This window comes from Ceratotherium simum, chromosome 9 (genome assembly GCF_057802395.1).
Source record: "Ceratotherium simum simum isolate JZ-2026a chromosome 9, ASM5780239v1, whole genome shotgun sequence".
Taxonomy (NCBI): domain Eukaryota; kingdom Metazoa; phylum Chordata; class Mammalia; order Perissodactyla; family Rhinocerotidae; genus Ceratotherium; species Ceratotherium simum.
The window spans coordinates 33,721,824-33,739,104 of NC_141908.1; the positions used below are offsets into that span (position 1 = coordinate 33,721,824).

A 17,281-nucleotide genomic window follows, 5' to 3' on the forward strand; every position below is an offset into this window, starting at 1 on the left:
ATCAGGAGGGACATAAAATGGTAAACAAGAGTAAAAAAAAAATAATAGCTAACATTTACTGAGCAATCACTATACACCGGACACTATTATGAGTACTTCAAATGTATTAGGTTGATCCATATAAACTTGCTGAATTTTTTAGTTAAAAATAGTGAATAGTGGCGATTATAACCTCACTTAATCCTCATGACATTTCTATGTGGTAGATAATATTATTATCACATGTTTCAGATGGGGAAAATAAGGCACAGTGAGGGTAACCATTGTCCCCAAAGTTGCCTGTCGAGTGTAACACTAGGTCAGATGGCCCCACAAAAGTACTGAAGATACCTCAGGTAGGAAAAAGTCATATGTGTGGTTTTGGAGACAGACAAGAAAGGTGCATGTTTCAGGAATGGAAAGCAAGTTTGTTGGTTTCGATCAGAAGATGACAACAAATGGACTGTGGACAAGAGTTTCTATCTTGTCATCACTTGTCCTAAGTGTCTTAGGACTAAAGTAAGATAGTTTCTGTTTCTTTCCTATATTGGGTAACATAGGAAAGTTTGGACGAGAGAGAAAGAAAACTGGGAATAAGGCAGATACTGTGGATCAGCTATGGTTTTTAGAGATAAAACTAAGGAATGAGGAGGAAGAAAGAGCTGGATACATAAGATAAAAAATAGAGAAGCAGTTGGAGAAAGGGAACAAAAGTGGCTTAAAGATTTGGAACTGGGGGGGCTTGTAGGGCAATTATTTTGACAGTTAGTAAGTTTTAAAATTCCTATTAAATACACTTCAAAAGAGCTTCAAAATACACTACTAAGAGCATTATACATAAGCCTCCATTATAAAATCTTGTATATAAAATGTGATTTCAATCTTAAGTCCTGTATGAAACTTTCATCTGTGATTAATATTTATGGAGAATGTCATAAACATTTGTAGGATAAAATGACATTGTATTGGTTCCTGAAATTTTCCCAAGAATTTAGCATAGACTCTTCATGATATTTTACTTCTACTTAGAAACAACTTAGAAGTTATTTACACAGATACCTCACCTATGTTAACTTTAATGTGTTTCATCCCATTTTAATGTTTTTAAATAGGGAAAGTCTTTAGCGCGAGACAAAATGCAATTGTTTGCATAGATTTTTAAAAACCCCAAAATTCTTGAAAAATGCTCCGCCCATTTGTTGTACAGAAAAGAAAAACCACAAGGAAATAGAAGGACCTTACCTCGCTGGCAATTTCTCTGGAGGCTTTGGCATGTTTGATTTCAATGGCGTCTGCTCTTAAGTCATATCCTTTCTGCTTGGCCTCATCCCAGTCTTTCTGGTAGAGTTTCTAATGAGGGAAAACAGGTTTGTTTACAAGAATTGAAAATAAGCAAATATACTCAAAGTAGTCATAATATGAATCCTAAGGCATAATATAAACAAAGGCAGCATAAGGAAAAGAGTCACTTCTGAGTTCTTCTTTTGGTTATTGGCTATTTACTTTGTGGAGAGCAGGATACTTCTGATAAAAATTTTAAAGCTAAACAACTAAATCTACTAATATTTGAATATTTGCATTCATCACAATATGATACACATCTGAAAATATCCCACCACACAGTATATTGGAAACTAAGACTCAACTGTGAAGCTAGAGAACCTTCCTCAAGGTCCAATATAAGACCTGATAAGCTTTATCCTAATGTTGCCCTTTGACTTCTCAGAGGTCTCTGCTAAAGGGATGTGACCTAGATATTCATACATATCCTGCTCTTTGGGTATACAGTCATGCGTCATTTAACAACAGGAACACGTTCTGAGAAATGCACCATTAGGTGATTACATCATTGTGCAAACATCATAGAGAGTACTTACACAAACCTAGATGGCATAGCCTACTACACACCTTGGCCATATGCCACTAATCTTATGGGACCACTGCCGTACGTGTGGTCCATCATTGACTGAAACTTTGTTATGCAGCATATGACTGTAATTAAAAATTATCTTTTGGCTTTTCTTATGGCCTTGAAATGTCAAACAAGAAAGCTATGGATCAATCAAAAACCTAAAGACAATAGAGACTGTTTCCTCTTATTCTTTCACGTGTAAGAGGCACTTAACTAAGGATTTCCTTATTCTCTATTAATATACAATGAAGCTGAGCTGTGGACATTGGATATAAGACAACAATTTCAAGGTTGAAAGGAGGACACCATTAGGCGTTAGGATTCAGGTATGCCAACTCTTGCAGTCCAAGGACCCAGCCACGTATCTAAACTAACGTTTGAAGACAGAATTGCCATTCATATTGCATTGGGAATGGTAGCTAAAGAGAAAATGTCTAGTACCAAGAGCTGTACACATCTCTAAGACAGGTCATTTGTCCATTATAACACACTCCACACACTGACAGATCTTGTCCCATAAGGGCATTTACACTTCATACTTATGCCTCTTACATTGCTGATCTGCAAGGCATTGATTTGGGCCTGCAGTATGAGTGGCGTGTCAGAAGGAATGCTGACATTGGTTTTATCTTTATTCCATGCTTCTTGATACAGCCTCTGTGGAGAGAAGGAAAATACTACTTTAATACAGCAATAGAGAGTGGATATCTGAAACATTAAGACTTAGCATCTATTTAACCTGGAAAAATGTTTTTATATATGTTTGTGATGGTTAATTTTATGTGTTAACTTGGCTGGGCCACAGTACCCAGATATTTGATAAAATGTTATTCTAGATGTTTCTGTGAAGGTATTTTTTGATGAGATTAACATTTATATCAGTAGAATTTGGGTAAACCAGACTACCCTGTGCAATGTGGGTGGGCCTTGTCTAATCAGTTGAAGGCCTTAACAGAAAAAAGACTGACCTCCCATGAGCAAGAATTTCTGCCGGCAGACAGCCTTTGGGCTTGAACTGCAACTCTTCCCTGGGTCTCCAGCTTGCTGACCTATCCTGCAGATTTTAGACTTGCCAGCCTCCACAATTGTGTGAGCCAATTCCATAAAATGAATCTTTCTCCTCTCTCTCTGTCATCCTAGTAGTTCTATTTCTCTGGAGAACTCTGACTAATACAACGTTATGCCATTTAATATGAAGCATTAAGCCACAAGTTTTAGTATTTAAGAGGAGTTAAATAAATACTTATTTCCCTCAACTGCAATGGAGTGACATTTTTTATTTCAGTGCTTCAAAGTGTGCATGTATGGCAGGGGAAAGGCACGTTGACATTTGCCAGAGTTCTACTTTGAATGAGCCTTCACCAACTAATCAAGAGATTCTTAGAGTTGCTCCCATCACTATAAGTCTTTGAAGAGGAACGGACTACTTGCTCAGTTTGGGTGGCATCATCCGAAAACAGAGTCCCATAAAAAGAAAGCTTGGTAATAGGATTGTTCTTACCTCACTCATTTGCAGAGAATTGGCTTTTGCCAGGACCACTTCCGGAGTGTCAACAATGGACGTGAATTTCAAGGCTTCTGGTCGCGTTCTGTAGAGTCTTTCATTCAGCAGGTCTTGGGCACCCTTCACCCTGGTCATTTCCACTGAGCCTTCTGGCATCCAGCCGATGCCACGCAGCCACTCCAGGTCTGCTTTATACACATTCTAGAAAGATATTAGACAGAAATTTAGTTCCAGTGTTAGACATACCACCCTTAATTGAAAAATAAAGTCCATGGGAGTGAGGGGTTGATAAGCATAGGAGATAGTAGTTCCAAAAAAGTAAGACCTGAGATTTTACATGACTCGGGGGTTGTAATATTGAAGATAGAGTGATTTGTAAAAGCATAATTATTTATATTAGCCATGAATAGGAATAAAATAGTAATAATGCTGAATTTCACGATAATTATTTGATATTTAAAAAAATTATATCACTGAAAAATTTTTTAAGGGAATTTTGTTGACTCTCATTCCATTTTCATCCTATAATAACTGACCCAAGGAAACTCTGTTTAGTGTTTTGGATATAGTACAATAGTGGCAGTTATTTTAAAAACATTGAAATAATTTATGTTTGTCTGAAATATATTTTCATTTCCAGAAAGTACAAATGACATGAAGAAAATAGTCTGGAATCTAGGCCAGGGAATACAGGACATGACCTAAGTAGGGTTCTTCATCTATATTCTTTGATTCCCATGGCAACTCCTACATATGAGTTTTGTACTAAATGATGTGAATGGTGCCCCCCTGGAGTTGTGCAGTGCACAACTGTTGGGTCAGTCCACAGAGGCACTGACTGGACAATTAATAAATCAATGTCCTCCCATTCCACCTTTCCCCAAATTCATGTTACATACATCACTCTGCAGTTCATAGGCCTTTTTTGCTTGGATAACGTCGTTTTGATCAGGTAAGCATATCCAGTGATGCAGGTAATTTCGATAATCAATGTCACTGACTAGAGTCTGACATTTCTTGGCCTGCAAGATGTCTAACATGTCCACTGGGCTACTGAACTTGGTCTTCCACTTCTGGAAATCCTTCTTGTATTCCCTGTCACTTTGGATCTTCCCTGCATGTATGGCACACATAATCTTGGGGTCATCTTCAATGCTGTGGGCTCCAATGTGGTGGCCTTTCTGTTTCTCGTATGCTTCTTTGTATTTGTACTAAAATGGCAGAAATACAGGTTTAAAAACACAGTTTTAAGACCATATGCATGCTAACAATTACAGACAACACAAAAACCCACAAGCAAATGGACAAGAATTTCATATTGCAAACATTTTGCCATCTCTAAGCAACTTTTAACTAACATTTTATACTATCATAAATGTAACTATAGTGTAATCATATATCTTCATTGGTGGAAGCCTTCCCTGCAGCAACTCTTAACTACAATTCAAAAATGTATTTTTCTTCTCTGTGACAACAAAGGGAAAGGTCTTAGAAGGTAGGAAGCAAGACTGGGGAACACATGTAGAAGCAATTACCAAGTGTGGCCCACCAGCAGCGCTATGGTTGTTCTGCAACGTGAGACCCAAGGGGGTTAGACAGAAGATACTTACGTCACTGGCGATGTCCCTCGAGGCCTTGGCACTTTTGATGGAAATAGCATCAGCTCTTAGATCATAGTCCTTCATCTTTGATTCATCCCATCCCTTGGTGTAAAGTTTCTAGAAGGAGAATAATACACAACAGAAAAATAAAAGTGTTTTAGAAAGTTAACAGACCTATCCCAGACAGGAAAGTGGTAAGGCTGAAAAGATATCTTAATTAGTCCTAGAAAGGCTTAAATGACAATCAGGAAATCTCTTACTTGGCTGACATTGGCAGAATTACTCTTGGCCAGTAGGATTTCTGGAGTGTCTGGCATCACATGGATAGAGGTTTTGTCAGCATCCCAAGCTTCCGTATATAAATGCTATGGGGGGAGATGAGATAAAACCCTTTGTTAAACCAACACATTTGAGTTATTACCAAATTTAACACATTTAACTGTTAAAAAAAAAAAGCCTTTTTAAGGCTATTTGGTGGTGAGGCAAGCGAAAGGGCAGTGGGAGGAGGGAAGCATGGCAGTATTTAAACAGCTGTATGATAGTTTTATAGCTAATATGAACCAATATAATGGTCTCAATTATTAATTCTTTTCCTCCAGTGAATCTCAAGCTTACTTATAGGACCTCCAAGGATGGAGCTTGGCTATAGAACTCCACCAGGTCCGTGCTGTGTGATCTTGAGAAAAGTACATAAGGCCTCACTTTCCTCATTTCTAAGAGGGGGATAATCATATTTTTTTAATTGTGTGTTTTTCGAAGATTAACTATAACATAAGCAAAATGCCTGAGTCATAGTAGGCACTCAATGAATTTTATGGTGTTTCCTATTGTTAAGGATCACCGTGGTTGCTGTTGATGGGCGTGGTATAAAATAGAATTTCTGGAGTTTTAATACCCCAAGCTCTGGACTTTGCTACTAAGAGCTAATTTCATATCCTGCACTGAGCACTCAGTCTCACTACCTGAATGTTTGGAAGACATCCAGGCAGGCGTGGGAGAATTCAGATGAGTTCAACTCAATCTAAAATGTGCATATTAAGGGCCTACCCATTGGATAAAGAATTAGCCCAGGATCAGTAAACAGATTGTAGAACTCTGGAGAAAAGAAGTGATCATCTATTTTGTGTAATGAAAGCAAAAGCAACAATAGCAGCTCACTTTCCAAAGTGGATTTCCACCACCTAAGGCGGAAGAGCGAACCAAGCAACTAATTTGAGTTGTGCACTGGCACTGCTCTGAACACTGGGTTTCCCAGATTGCAGAACGAAAGGCTAAACGGCTGTATATTTCTTAAGGATGGATAAAGAGAGGCCAATGGCTTGAGTGTGCTCCACCTAGGGGAATGTGCAGGGAAAAGCAATGTCTTTGTGGATGTCTCCAGGTCACTGCTCAGAAGAGTGTGTGCATTACTCCAGAGAAGTTATCCCAAGCTATATCCTCATGCACACAGAGAATTAGGGGACACCATGTTGAAAAGAGCATGGAGGTCCAACTAGAACTCAAGCGGATGCCCTATTGAAGACCTACATGAGAATCAGGCCCGTTACATCTCCTTTCCCTGGAAATGCTTAGAGTGGCATTTCTCACTTTATGAGCCAAGTCTGTGGAAAGTAAGACTCAGGCAACTGGAAACAGCTGGAGACTCACCTTGCTCATCGTCAGGGCATTGCTCTTTGCCAGGACAATCTCTGGGGTGTCTGTAATGCATGTGAATTTGAGCTGGTCTACAGGCTGGCGGTACTTCTTCTCACTCAGGATTTCTCCAGCTTTCTTCACCTTCTCGACCTCTACAGAGCCAATCGGCACCCAGCCAATGCCTCTCAGCCATTCAAGATCAGCCTTGTAAATAGCCTGAAAATGAAATAATGTCAAATATTTGCAGAAATTACATAGACAGCCTGGTGTCTGATCCTGATTTAGCATATACAGATGATGTATAATTTCTGGGAAAACCCACAGGATTGCCTTACTTGGGTATAGTGTGGCTAGTCAAACGCTTTGTCCCTGAAGGTAGCCAAAGTTTGCTGTTCTAAAGAACTCTCTCTAGTAATATGTGATTTCACTGATACAAAACCATTTTAAGAGAATTACTGCCTGCCTCCTGATACAAAGTGTTTGTTCTCTGATGCCTATACCGCCTTGTGTGGGAATAATACTCTGTTAGAATACGGTTTGTTCCTATCTCATAGGGCAATGGCCTTCACAACCGGTCGTGTAACATAAAGAAAGGATGGGGCCGGCCCCGTGGCTTAGCGGTTAAGTGTGCGCGCTCCACTGCTGGCGGCCCGGGTTCGGATCCCGGGCGCGCACCGTCACACCGCTTCTCCGGCCATGCTGAGGCCGCATCCCACATACAGCTACTAGAAGGATGTGCAACTATGACATACAACTATCTACTGGGGCTTTGGGGGGAAAATAAATAAATAAATAAATAAAATTATAAAATGCAATTTCTGTTAAAAAAAAAAGAAAGGATGAACACTACTGGCTGACCACATGTTGAATTAACGTGTTTTCTGGGGACAACAAAAAGGGCATCTTTTTTCATATGATTCTATATATGTGCTTCTAAGCCAAAGAGTACATATATTTTTCCTCTTATTTGTCTTATCCTCAGTCCCCTCTCTTGTGTTATTTTATATACTTTATCTTTCTTTCATTTTTCTTCTTTGAATTAAAATAATTGGCTGAAGGAGAATTTTTCTCATAAGCAAAGGTAATAATTCTTTTTGTGTTTATGGCTTTTTCAGAAACTCTTTTTTATAGTGTCACTACGTTTATCATTCTTTCAAAAGTGACTACTTGTCAGAGACTGATCAAAAAACAAGAAGCTTCTATACCAATGCGGTAGAATGTGAATCCCAAGAATAATCTACTAGTTGACAACAAAAGGACCTAACATATTCCTAGAAAGCTCTTGTTTTCAGCTTCTTAGAAAAATTGTCTCAATATGTACAATTCATTCTTTTTTTTTTTTTTGAGGAAGCTCAGCCCTGAGCTAACATCCATGCCAATCCTCCTCTTTTTGCTGAGGAAGATTGGCCCTGGGCTAACATCTGTGCCCATCTTCCTCCACTTTATATGGGATGCCACCACAGCATGGCTCGACAAGTGGTGCATTGGTGTGCACCGGGGATCCGAACTTGCGAATCCCGGGCCGCTGCAGTGGAATGTGTGCGCTTAACCGCTGCGCCACTGGGGTGGCCCCTGTACAATTCATTCTTAAACTTCCTTTCACAAGTTATAAGATATTTCCTATAAGTTAAGTAGTTAGAAAAATGATAATACAATCAATGCATTTGGAAAATTAGGTTGCATTAAGCCAGAAAATCTTAACCTGGCATCAATGAACTTGGATAGAAAAAACATAATATCTTTATTTTCATTAACTTTTAACTGAAATATAGCATTTCTTTCACTTATAAGTATAGGCAACAGATCATAGTAGCATTACCATTACATGGGGCTTTGTTAGCAAGAGAAATCACAAATGTTTCATATCCCATTAGAGTTGTTGCAAACATCTTAAAATACTTACACCCATCACTTCTTTGAAATTAAACTAGTTATTACACCCACTGTTAGATATTTTTATTTAATGTGTTAATAAAAAGTATATATATTACTACATCACAGATTTAGTTTAATATTTTGATAACCGTATTTTGATGTGATCAATTTCTTTTGAAACCAATATATACATATACTTCATTTTATGTATTTCATGACATTGTCCTGAGAAGTTGTCTATAGGTTTCATCAGACTGCCAAAAGATTCCACAGCATAAAAAAAGTTAGAACCCCTTCTTAAAACCTTTTAAACATATGTTAAAGAATATTAGACCCACTTACATCACTCTGAAGGTCATAGGCCTTCCGAGCATGAATGATGTCATTCTGATCGGGGAGACAGGTCCATTCATGTAGAGGATGCTTGTAGTCTATGTCGCTTACAAGGATCTGGCACTTCTTGGCCAGCACCACCCCCAGCATGTCCACGGGGCTGCTGAACTTGGTCTTCCACTTCTCAAAGTCCTTCTTGTACTCCCTGTCACTCTGGATCTTGGCCACGTGCATGGACCACATCATCTTGGGGTCATCCTTAACGTTTCGGGCCCCAATGTGGTGGCCAACCTGTTTGCGGTAGCCTTCCTTGTACTTGTACTGAAAAAAGAAAAGGGATATGAGTCTAATGATAAGAATATCTCATTTATATCACATTTCATAGTTTTATACACACATTATTTCTTTTGATTTTCCCCACCACTAGTGTGAGGGAGAAAGGTTAATATTATCAACCCCATTTTATAAAATAGAAACCTGAAGTCTAGAGGGGTTAAGTGATTTGTTCAAGGTCACATTAGAAGTAGGTGGCAAGCTGAGACTAGAATGGAGAGCTTCTGGCTCCTAATATTTTTTACCTTCTACTAAATTATACTACCTGGTTTACATTTGATTGCTTAACAAATAAAGATAAAACATCTTGTACAAACTAAAAGAACATTTACCTAATTTAAAGATGTGGCTATTTTTTTCTAAAAATGTGTTGATATTAAGAATATTTTAGAATATATCCCTTATAATTAGAACTTCGAGTGAATTTCCTGGTCCAGGATATGGGCTACATTTAGATAGTTTCACCAGGAAATATTTCCCTTATTAGCCTATCAATGTCATTGAACTTCCACCATGAGAGAGTCATGCCTTGGGTTAACACTCTATCTACTTTTAAAATTCAAAGATAACATGTTATGGCCCATTTTACCATGAGATGATCATAGTGTGGGCTTCTCCAACTTAATAGCCAGAAAAAGTTTTGGTAATAGAAGGAATGAAGCATCAGTCTAAGGCATGGGATCCTTCCAGAAGAAGGGAAGTCTGGATTTGGGTCCTAAGGAGCCCTGGTACAGAATGAGGGCATTGGTCACTCTCAGTGGCTGTTTCTGATAAGAAGAGAAGGACTAGAGAGAAGAGACAAGTGGGTGCTGAGAAAAAGCTTCTCTTACTTCTCAATTTGTTCTTATACCCAGTTAGGGACATCTTGGAAGGAGAATCCTACTAAAAGTTACAAAGAATGAAACAAAAGTCTAAAACACATCCATCATCTAGTCTTCCTTTAATGCCGGAGTAAACACATAGAAGTAGTGGGAAAGAGTTTGCATTTATACTGGCTGATTTACACGTGCCATCAATGTTTTTTTTTACAAACATCTGGGTCCACCGCTGCTCAATTTCTGAGGCTCAAAAATATGAACCCATTTTTGTTGTCCATAAAACACTTATTTTTTAAGAATATTCTGTCTTTGAGGAACAGGTATAGTGGATATAGCATCTTGTACTTTTCTTTGTTTTCATTTGCAATTTGGCACGTAGGGGAATCAATAAATGAAATTAAGACTTGTAAAGACAATCAAAATTCTGGCAAGAAAAACTATAAAAGCTGCCATTTGTGAACATCTTTAATAAACGCCTCTTCCAAAAACATCAGCTTACATCGCTAGCAATATCTCTTGAAGCCTTGGCTGCCTGGATTGGAATGGCATCCAAACGCAAGTCATAGCCTTCCTTCTTGGACTCTTCCAAAGCAAGTTTATAGAGTTTCTGTAGAAAAGAGAGTGATTAATCATTACTCCTTTCATAAAAAATGAAGTTGTTTATTATTAAATTTTCTCTGTCCTCACTTAAACCACAGAAAGAAATCCACAAAGTCAAGTATTAGGGTGGGCTTGCACAAAACTTTGCTTCATAGGTGCTCAAGGATTTTAAGGCGCATGTTCTAAACTTTGGGATTTTGTTGATCAGTAAATTTCAAAAAATTTTGGGGGATATTAGCATGTGACTGCCAAAACTTTGTTTTGCCAAAAAAGCACATGTAATAAAACAATTATTTACTATCACCATCATAATATAAAAGAAAGGCCATCTTAATACTAAAGAAGGAGAAAGAATAAAGGCAGTATTTTAAAATGGAATATATTTGGATTTATTAAAAACTTAGTGAGTACATTGTCCTTATTTTTTCTCATTTTGATGTGGACTATCATCACAGACCATGATCAATCTGTACAGTAGGGTTTCAGAATCATCGCCCTAATGAAAACGTGGTTCTGAAAGAGATGCCTAGAAAAATGCTTGCAAATAACATTAAATGGTAACCAGAACGTTAATGAAGCAGTAAAATAATACAGGACGTGATAACTCGCTGAGTTCCAACCCAGTGCCTACCTGCTAAATAGTTGTTGAATAAAATAATGATTTGGTACCCACATTGACCCGCAGGGGAAGGCTTTAGGAGTATAATTCCTATTGGGATATTTCTCCATAAACATTCCATTCCCTGATATCCTGTTGCTAAAAGGCTGGCCTACTTTGTGGACATACCACATAGCCCAAAATTGAATCAATGGAGAACTATCTCTTCTACTGACAATGTTAGTTTAGAGTACATATAATAAATTAGTCAAAACATTTCATTAAGGAAACAGTTATAATAGTTCATTTTTGTCTTTCTGTTCATTATAAGATCAATAGTTTACTCACATCACTGTAGTTTATTCGGTTGAGTTTGGCTAGCATGATTTCTGGTGTGTCAGGCATGACGTGGATTGTTTTCTTATCGTTGTCCCAGGCTTCAGTATACAAACGCTACGGGAAAAAAATGACGAGAAAAATTAGTTTGGAGTTCACAGACACTTTTCTTTTGATTATGTGCCAGTCACCTCTCCTCTATCCAAAGTAGAAATAAAATGATTGAAGTTGTATAAATTCCTACCTTACAGGTAGACAAATTTCAAAGAGTTTTTAGCTCATCATTTTTTACAGACTCAGAGTTTTTACTGTTTCTTATTAAAATTATTTAATGGTTCTGAAAAGTATAATTAGGTTGCAGTATTTAAATCTGTACTTATGAAATAATTACAGCACATAGTATTTTTAATATCAGTTTAATATTTTGAAGTATTACTAAGTGACTATGGTATTATAATGGAAAAATCATTTTGAAAGGTATCATAAATCCTATAGGAATCTTTAAAATGTATTAATATGTGAGAATTTTTACCTCGTTCTGTGGCGAATTCCTATATCTAACAGTGAGGACTGAACCCACCTTATTCATGTTGATAGCGTTGTTCTTTGCCAGCACCTGCTCCAGAGAGTCAGGTATGCTGGTAAATTTCAGTGTGTCCGGACGCTGACGGTAGATGTTATCACTCAGGATCTCTGTGGCCCTCTTGGCTTTAACAACTTCCAAGGAGCCAAGTGGAACCCAGCCAATGCCTTTCAACCATTCAAGGTCTGACTTATACAAATTCTGCAAATCAACAGATAAGAAACACATTTATTAAATAGTGTTTCAGATTCATAGTCACCAAGTGGCTCATGCTAGAGAAATGCAAAAGTGTTGATGTACAGACAAAGGTCCCAGCACAGTCGATCACTCATTCACAAGCTTATTGAATCCTGAGCATATTTTTTTCCTGAGCATTTTTTGGTACAGAGGATTGTACCAAGAGGGATGAGAGATTTTTTTAAAAGTAAAAGACACAGTCCTACCCTTGACGGTATTACAAGATTTTCACACAAGAGCAGAGCTTCCTTCGCCTTGGAAAATGTGCTCTAATAGCGCTCAATAAGACCACACATTAAGACCAATGCCGTGTGAGTGTTGCAGTCACAAAAACTCTTGCCTTTTTCTGGGGGAGCGGGGAAAGAGGTGAAATTCAACTATAGTGGTGAGTTTCAACATAGAGTAAAGTTAAGTTTTGCAAATCACATTCTTTATTTGCATTTTTAAATTGAGATATAATTGACATATAACATTATATTAGTTTCAGGTATACAACATAATGATTCAATATACGTATATATTGCAAAATGGTCACCATGATAAGTCTAGTTAACATCCATCACCACACATAGTTACACTTTTTTTTTCTTGTGATGAGAACTTTTAAAAAACTCTTGCCTTTGTTTCCATCTTCAAAATCACAAAATATCAAGTGTGTAATGTGGCGTTGTAAAGAAAATATATTAGATATTTCCCTAACTATTCATTTTATTTTACTCTCAATAGGATATGCTAACTGTTAATAAGAATTAGACGATTGGTTTTGAAAAAGACAAGAATGTCTTAGCATTTTCCTGTCATTAGGTATAAAATATGAATGTTTATTCAAATAACTTAGCATAAATACTTCTGTTCCCACTCTCTCCACACTATCCTCCACTGACACACACAAAAATTTCCACCTCTTAAGCCAAAAACTTGTAGCTATATATTTCTGAAGACTAAGTTTTACCTAACTCAGACAAAGGAAGCCCAAATCACCAGGAAGAAATATACCTGTATATAATTGATGGTATATACTTTACTTCTTTCACATACTTCTTCCAATAAAAATTGGAAATGAATTGTAGTGCTTCCAATGGAAAACTCTTTTCAAACATTTAATTGTATACTGTTTAAAATATACAAATTTCCATCCTTTGGCACCAGTCAGAACCTACGGACATGTTTCAGATCTGCTTTTAACATGCAGAACCAACGTCAATGATACTCACATCACTCTGGAGGTCATAAGCTTTCCGAGCATGGATGACGTCATTCTGGTCTGGCAGGCAGGTCCACTCATGCAGAGGATGTTTATAGTCCACGTCGCTGACCAAGGTCTGACATTTCTTGGCCAAAACGATGCCAAGCATGTCGACTGGGCTGCTGTACCTTGTCTTGTATTTCTCAAAGTCTTTCTTGTACTCACGGTCACTCTGCACTTTGGCAATGTGGAGGGACCACATCATCTTGGGGTCATCATGTATTGCCCGGGCGCCAATGTGGTGACCCAACTGCTTACGATAAGCTTCTTTGTATTTGTACTGAAAGAGAGAGACCAGTAAATAAGGAGGAAGCATCAAGGGCTATGCCCTGTTTTTCTTTCTGAGGTGATGCCTTTCTGTGAAATCTTTAAGACACCAGAGGAGTTTCATCACATGATGCTACACATTGGAGCAAGCTTACACCCAAAGAAGAGGATGTTGTGCTCATTTGCACACTTCCTCAGAATAACTTCACAGTGATTCCTTTATATTATGCTGGAAAATTACATGTTGATAAAAAGTGATTTAAAAGCATATGTTCCCTAGTATGTTCATTGAAAGGGTGAGCTCAGTTACAGTGATAAACAGTGTCTCAGAAGTCAGTCTTGTGGGTGGACCCACCTGAGATGTTTACATGGTTCTTAATTTTTTTCCCTAGGGTATTCTGAGAAATAATTTCCTCTGCACAAATAATCTGGGAGGAGTAGTTTCAAAATGGGCAATTTTTGTTGTTTGATGGGCACAGAGTTTCAGTTTTGCAAGATGAAAAAGTCCTGGAACGCTACTGAACTATACACTTGAAAATGGTTAAGACAGTAAATTTTATGCTATGTGTTTATCAGAGGAAAAAGAAAAAGAAAAACCTCAAAAACGGACAGTTTTGCTACTCTTGGATTAATATTTAAGTTGTCCAGAAATCTGACATCTTCATTTTTAGGATAAAGGAAAATTGATTTTGTGGACCCCTCAGAGAGGAGACTTACAGTAGTCCCTCCTATCCAGAGGGGATACGTTCCAAGACCCTCCGTGGATGTCTGAAACTGTGGATAGTACCGAACCCTATATAGACTATGTTTTTTCCTATACATACATATCTATGATAAAGTTTAATTTATAAATTAGGCAGAGTAAGAGATTAATAACAATAATAACAAAATAGAACAATTACAACAACATACTGTAATAAAAGTTATGTGGTCTCTCTCTCTCTCTCTCTCTCAAAATATCTTATTGTACTGTATTTTTGGACTGTTGGTAACTAAAACCACGGAAAGCAAAACCATGGATAAAGGGGGACTACCGTATAGCTTTTTTGCTCTCCTATGTCCTTCTTCAAGCCATAAGGGAGAATTCAGTTAAAGCCTGCTTCTTTCCTGACATCTTTGCCTTGAATGTGTCCTAAGGAGAGCTCGTAAAGTTTTGTCCTCAACGTATGTCCATCTAACTTTAATCAAGGCACTCAGTCTTATTAAGCAAAAACCAAAAGCCAAGAGTCAAAGAAACCACATTCTAGTCCAGGCTTTGTCTCTATTGATGCCTGTGATCCTGGACAGGTTACCTTTTTCTCAAAGCCTCAATTTATTTGCCTAGACAATGAAGGCAGTTAAGACAGATGATGCCTGAAGAGACTTCCAGCTGTATTCCGGTAATGTGATTCCCTATACAGTGGGCTGGCCTGCTAACAAATGTAAGGACTTGATCAGCTCTTACATCACTGGCAATGTCCCGGGAGGCCTTGGCAGCCACAATGGGAATGGCGTCGCTTCTCAAGTCATAGCCTTCTTTCTTGGCTTCTTCCATGGCCTGGCGATAGAGGCTCTGAGGAAAGAAGTGGTAGCTTTCAGATATAGTACTCATTTTCACTCTAAAAATGTATTTTTGTTAAAGGAAGACTACTTGTGGATACAGAATTGCCCTAGTATGTTCAGCCTTAAATAAAACAAACAAAAAATCTCTCTTTTTATCCAAGCTATTTACTTAAATTGAAATTTTACATTCAGCAGATTTTAACACTACAAGTTCTCTTTCCATAAATCTGTATAGATTTTAGACATTAAGTCAACAGCTCTCAAATGTGTCTAAATCATTCAGCACTTGCTCTTCTCATGAAACAACCAAGAAATGTTGATTAATTTAACTCCAAATTTGAATTAGGAACAATTTTACTAGCAGAGAATATGATTATATAATAATATGCAATAATAATACTACCACTATGAGCACGTATCTATCATCAAACAGTGCTGAACTCAGCATAACCCACTGTTTCTGAGTATCTTTGTTCATATCGATTTGCTCCCTATTTATTCATTTTGTCAGTTGCTTGAAATTGCTAGCAGACAGGGGGATAGCAGGTATCAAAGATTTATGGGTCAAAAACACAAAATTGATAAAATTTTATTTGTTAATTTTTTCTGTGAATTGGTAAAACACCCACTGTTCAGTTTCCATGGCAGGACAGATGCACACAGAAGGTGGAACACAGGCGTTCCACGGGAACACAGTTTGAGAACCACGGCATTAAACAAATCATCTATACCAGAAGTCTCCAGCTTTTTTTGCTTCTGAGACACTTACAAGAATTTTGACCAATTCTATACACTGTTAAAACAAAATAAATTTTTAAATAATTGCTAATATTGATATTCAAATAATAAAAATAAGATAAATAAAATATACATTTTGATAAATAATTTTTAAACATAAAAAGTAAACATTTATTGGACCTCAATATTTTTGTGATTTATAGGATTAAATTGGCAGAGTTTCTTTTTTTTTAATACTCTTGGTTATGTATCACGTTAACTGTTGGTACAGGTATGACTCTTTTTTCCTCTTTTTAAAAATAAAATCTTTATATAATCACACAGTTAAATATTTTAATGTATGTTTTAATATTTAAAAATGTATATTTTTCTCATTTTGAAAAATTTCAAACCTACGGAAAAGTTATAATAATAGTACAATGAATACCAAACTACCCAATTATTAACATTTTTGCCATATTTGCTTTATCTCTCTCATTATATACGTGTATGTGTGGTGTGTATATTTATTTTTTAATTCTTCTTCTTATTTTCAATAACAAGAACCAATTAAGAGTTAAATTATAGACATCACGACCTTCACCCCTAAATACTTGAGCATGTATCTCCTAAAATAAAGTTATTTTTACACAACCACAATATATTTACTAAATTCAGGAAATTTAATATTGACACAATACTATTACCTAATATACAGCGAATATTCAAATTTCACCAATTGTTCCAGTAAGGTGCTTTATAGCAATGTTTTTCTATCTAGAATCCAATTCAGGGGCATAAGTGGCATTTAGCTGCCTAGTCTCTTCATTGCCTTTAATTTGTGCTTTTCTTGTTTTAAAGGGAAAGAAAAGTGACTACGAAAGAGGAGGTGGAACACACTCAAACGGGAGGGCGGGGGTTCTCAGGCAGATAATTTAGAAAAGAGTACCACGGAGGTTGAAGCTATGCTAAACAATTTGCTTAAAACAATACATGCCGGCATACCTGCTGGAAAGCCTCTGTGTAGCCTCGAGGACACCTGAGATTTGAAGGTAGCTCCCCCCAAAACAGAGACATAGTCCTTAAATTTGTCTACAATGGAATAATTTAATCTTTAATTTCAGTTTTCGCCCTTTCTTCTATTAAGAGACTTATTGAGTCAGGA

General features: G+C 37.2%; 1 protein-coding gene across 9 annotated transcripts in view; it reads right to left on the reverse strand.

Annotated features, from left to right (window-relative positions):
* NEB (nebulin) overlaps positions 1-17,281 on the reverse strand; it is a 234,736-nt gene that overhangs the window by 121,259 nt on the left and 96,196 nt on the right. For 8 of the 9 annotated variants that reach the window (XM_087435203.1, XM_087435201.1, XM_087435202.1 and 5 more), the window contains 13 exons: positions 15,302-15,409; positions 13,559-13,870; positions 12,105-12,308; positions 11,537-11,641; positions 10,490-10,597; positions 8,849-9,160; positions 6,644-6,847; positions 5,257-5,361; positions 5,006-5,113; positions 4,295-4,606; positions 3,393-3,596; positions 2,444-2,548; positions 1,222-1,329 (listed from right to left, as the gene is read on the reverse strand). In XM_087435203.1, coding sequence (XP_087291329.1) covers positions 1,222-1,329; positions 2,444-2,548; positions 3,393-3,596; positions 4,295-4,606; positions 5,006-5,113; positions 5,257-5,361; positions 6,644-6,847; positions 8,849-9,160; positions 10,490-10,597; positions 11,537-11,641; positions 12,105-12,308; positions 13,559-13,870; positions 15,302-15,409 — 2,295 coding nt within the window. The remainder of the gene's footprint in view (positions 1-1,221; positions 1,330-2,443; positions 2,549-3,392; positions 3,597-4,294; positions 4,607-5,005; positions 5,114-5,256; positions 5,362-6,643; positions 6,848-8,848; positions 9,161-10,489; positions 10,598-11,536; positions 11,642-12,104; positions 12,309-13,558; positions 13,871-15,301; positions 15,410-17,281) is intronic. The other variant, XM_087435204.1, reaches the window with a different exon arrangement.